Below are 4,736 nucleotides of genomic sequence, written 5' to 3'. Positions count from 1 at the left end.
ATCCATCGCATTGAATCCATTTTCATTGGCTCCCCCAGCTCTAGATTGGTCGGCATTGTTGGCCGACACATTGTCGGGAGCCCTGCGCGTTCTGTTGTTTTGGACCGCACTTACTACAACTATGTTTGGTGTTGTCATTGTTGTTCCCACGAGTAGCTAGGGAGAGGGGTTCGTCCATCCTTGTAGAGCCCTGCATGCAAGGATAAGGCTGCTTACTATGAGAGGTCGCCCGGTATCCCAGAGTCACCGTTATAGACACCTCACCCAGGTGCCATTCAGCTTTCGGCACGGTTTTCACACCTCCGCTTGGGGGTTAATTCCTTCGGGACCACCCCTGGACAATTGTCCGAGACTGCCTATTTATTTTTGTAGCTATATTCAGCAGAAACCCTTGGTACAGGGACCCTCTATCCGCAACCCGAGGACGCGTTCGGTGGCTTTGTCATAGGCCCTTCGGTTTGATTCTAGAGGAATCAAAACCGAACCGAATATATATATATATCGTAACCACCTATCTCACGGCCGTGAGAAGTGGTTGTGGCTGAAATTTTACCGCGATTTCGCTGGGAGCGGATGCAATTTCCCAGATTAGCACCCGCTCCCGGCGAAATCCTGCGGTTGTCCTTATGACAAATTTTTAATTATTTATATAATATAATATAATATAGCCAATGAAATACTTTCTAAGCGGAAGGATTCATCAAATTATATTACTTATTTCATAGATATAATGCGTTGCTCATTGTCGACACCGTTGCTTCGCTAGGGGCAGAACCATTTTTTGCTGATGCTTGGGAAGTTGATGTGGTTTACACAGGAAGTCAAAAATGTCTTGGAGCGCCACCTGGAATTACACCAATCTCTTTCAGCCCACTAGCTGAGTATGTAAATTTTCAAAATAAAAAGAAACACAAAACAATATGAGTATATTTTTGAATTATGCAATAACAGCATTCCTGAAACCGCGATTCAATAAATTTACTACACTTTTATATTTTATTGTTTCTTCTCCTTAAATTAATATTATTTTTATTTATTTTTTTTTTCTAGATAAAGAACATTTGTTAAAAAATATTATGAATTTATTTTTTATTTAATTTTTGTTTTCAGAAAAAAGATACGCAATAGAAAAACGAAAGTGCCGGTCTTTTATTGGGACATGACAATCCTAGGAAACTATTGGGCTTGTTTTGGTAATCCAAGGCCTTATCATCACACAATAAGCGCTACTTTGGTTTACGGTCTACGTGAAGCGCTTGCACAGTTAGCTGAAGAAACACTACCCGCTTCGTGGGTAAGGCATGCGAATGCCACGAAAAAACTTCATTGTGGGTTGAAGGATCGTGGATTTGAATTTTATGTTAAAAATCCAGAAAATCGACTTAAAACAGTTACAGCTATTAAAGTTCCACCAGGAATCGACGCAAAAGTAGCCACAACATACGCCATGGAGAGGTTAGTTAAAATATATTTATAATTACAATAACACAAATTTTGCCGTCTACGAAGAAGTTGCTGCAACTAAAGATCCAGTTGAACTAAGTGCCTACAATTTTTTAAATTTGGACTTCTTATTTCATATCTCAACGCCTCAAAGAAAAATCGTATTTTTAAGGAAATGACAGTAAACTGTCCCAAAATGTCATTTGCGAGAAAAATAAAGCACTTATCAAAAAAAGTTTCTCAAGCTTTTAAAAATGACTCAAACCGCAAATTTTTTTATAACAATGATATTTTAATAAAACCGTAATGTTCTTTCCGAAATTATTACTAGCAAATCAAGCAAAGCACGTTTTAAAAAAGTATTCGAAACTTGAAAGAATTTTTAAACTAGGAATTTGTTTATACAATTTGTTTATAAAAATCAAGTATTTGATATTTTATATTCAGGATAACCCGATTCTTCTCGGTAATAAGCGTTTAATAGAGAAAAATTAATATTTTCAGATTTTAGCGTAAAAGTGAAGATAATTCTATTATTTTGAATGCGAGATTTGTCCATCTGTCTAAAATGTCAATATAAGAATAAGATATCTCCGCGACTAATTTATTTCTATTTCCATAGCGGCCGCCGTATAGGTTACTATTCCCCAAAGGAGAACGTGTCTTCAATATATTTAATTCCTTGTAATTGTACCGACAGATACACCTTAAGAGATGCCTTCTATTCCCCAAAAATGTTCTAATTTCGAGATTATTTAATTCCTTCTAATAAGTTCACAAAATATGTTTCAGAAATTGTTTTAATTCCTTTATGTAGAATATAAGTTTTGAAAATTTAATATTAATCAATTCAAGTCCGCCTTTCTAGAGTTAACATTATTTTAATTCACAAATTTAAATAGATTTCTTTGATGCATTTTTCAACACGTTTAAATCAATTATTAAAATATAAATAAATACAAATTTGAATATTGTTCGAATTTATAAGTTATAAAAAGATTTAATAATGAAAATTAAGTTAAATAAATGCTTTCGTTAAATTTTACTAAGTCGATTGAGAGGAATAGGATTAGCACTTTTTCTGTTCCCGTTGGGGGATTTTTAGACGGAGAAAAATCGTGTATTCATAGGAATACAAATTCCTAATTTTCCTGAATTCAATGCTTATCACTGGGCTACTTTACCGACATTTTTGGTAAAACAACTCACGTTTACGCGAAATAAAATGTCGAGTTAAAAATTTGGAAAGTTCAATAAAAATAACGTAGCAAATTCCCCTAACTGCCCCTTATTTAATTTCCTAAATTTTCAAAATCACTTATTACGTGTAGCCGTAATAGAAAGATGTCAGTAAGGTAGAAATCGGACAAGCACGCGACATCGATTTAAATAGTAGGGCATTAATTATGAATTGGTACCATCTAAAACCGAAAGCATTCAGATCATAGCAAATTTACTTATTACTACTGGTCCTTTAGATCATGATACACTCTACTGAACATACCTATATAAGTTCCTACATAGGATCATATATAGGGTGATTTTTTTAACTTGAAACTTTCAAACATCTCGAAAAATAGGTACTCCATGAAAAAATGTTACGAATCAACCCACATAGGATTCTATATTTCACCTATAGGTGCTACCTATAGGGAATGGCATACGATCCTATATGGATGCTTGTATAGATTCCTTCCTAAAAAGGTACCTAATTGTACCTAACTAGTAATACCTAATGGTACGTATGTCTCTGGGTGCTCCTAGAAAATCAAAAAAACTTCTTCGCAGCCGTAGGTGGCATAGAATACTACTGCGTATCTGTATATCGTCCAATACAGGAACATATACAGAATCCTATATAGGATCATATACAGAAACTTATATAGGATCCTTTATAGGATCCTATATTATTTCATATAGGTGGCACCTAGATAGGTAAAACATATAGGTTCCTATTTAGGATCCTATGTAGGTTCCTATATAGGAACCTATATAAGAATTTTTAGTAGGGTACAATTTAGGGTATAAGCGCAACCGGTTGCCGAATGTCAGGATCCCAAATTTTCAACTTTTGGCTATGCACGCCATATTTCAGCGGAGAAATATATCCTCTTTCACATAATGCCTTCCTTAGGGGACTTTTCTAGGTTAAAAATTGAATTATTACTGTTTAAAGTCGTGTCAAAAAACATAGGGTCCTATGGAGAGGCCTTTCGCGAGATCAAAAAATGGTTAATTATGGGTTCAAACATGTTAAATATTAATAGGGAAACTGTTTTGGAGATTAAAAATATAATGTAAAATTTGCATTGCTGCTCATTTGTACTTGTTTCCAGGGTATTCGAGCCAAATTTTAGAAAAATATACTGATGTGAAATATGACGAAAAAGGTCTGGCATTGACTAAAGTTGACTGACAGCTTTTGATGGGATCGGAAAGTGTGCGAAATTTTAAATAATGATTTTTTGCCTGTGTGTTGCTAGTTAATTTTACTTTTTCGAAATTCTCGACATGTGGTTATGCTGCCAACTGCTAAGCGTCAAAAATGACTTTTGCTCCGATCGAGTCAAATAAACATTTGAATTTACATTTTATTATTAATTTTAAAAAAAAATTTTATTTATATTGATCTGCATACAAATTTAATGCTCACTTTATGAATTAATAGTCTAGACAAATTTGGTATTTAATTCCAAATTTCAGAAAAAAGTAATCGGCATAGGATTGGCTAGCTTTTCCAGTAGCCGGACTATTTTAAGACACTCTAAGGGTATGCATGGGGTAAAATTTGCAAAGTGATCCCTGCCTAAAATTTTGTTATCGCTAATCCTATTAAAAGTCCGCCAGATTTTAGCGCTAGTAAACCACTTTAAATTATGCAAATAATTTTCGACGATTCACTCTTACCGCTAACTTTCAATTGTATATTACTTCTGATACAGTTATCTAATTTCACTTTTTACATTCTCATTGATGAGAGTGTAATGTAATCGTCCAAATTTTCGATCTCTGGTTTTTAACGGATCTTTACGTTTCGGCACGCACAGAATCCGAAACTCATACAATTTTGTCGGTGTATGTCTATATGTATGTATGTCTGTATGTTTATTCAAAATATTCACTAGATACCAAATATATTTTAAAACTATTCTGGCCGAATTTTTCGATTAGCCAACAATTTAAAAAATTAGAGCATTCACAAAATACATTTTTTTCAATTATGGAAATTTTTATCAAAGTTTCTTATAGATGAGTAAAAGAATTGCAAATTATCAAAATAAAATTTGTTATTT

The 4,736-nt window shown here is 33.8% G+C and overlaps 1 protein-coding gene across 1 annotated transcript in view; it reads left to right on the top strand.

Annotated features, from left to right (window-relative positions):
- Window positions 1-4,736, top strand: part of LOC117183152 (serine--pyruvate aminotransferase, mitochondrial) — a 15,889-nt gene that overhangs the window by 8,944 nt on the left and 2,209 nt on the right. The window contains exons 5-6 of the mRNA XM_033376373.1: window positions 726-881; window positions 1,111-1,455. Coding sequence (XP_033232264.1) covers window positions 726-881; window positions 1,111-1,455 — 501 coding nt within the window. The remainder of the gene's footprint in view (window positions 1-725; window positions 882-1,110; window positions 1,456-4,736) is intronic.

This window comes from Belonocnema kinseyi, chromosome 1 (assembly GCF_010883055.1).
Source record: "Belonocnema kinseyi isolate 2016_QV_RU_SX_M_011 chromosome 1, B_treatae_v1, whole genome shotgun sequence".
NCBI lineage: Eukaryota > Metazoa > Arthropoda > Insecta > Hymenoptera > Cynipidae > Belonocnema > Belonocnema kinseyi.
The sequence above is the reverse complement of the archived record's forward strand: the minus strand, read 5'-3'. Positions and strand labels throughout refer to the sequence as shown.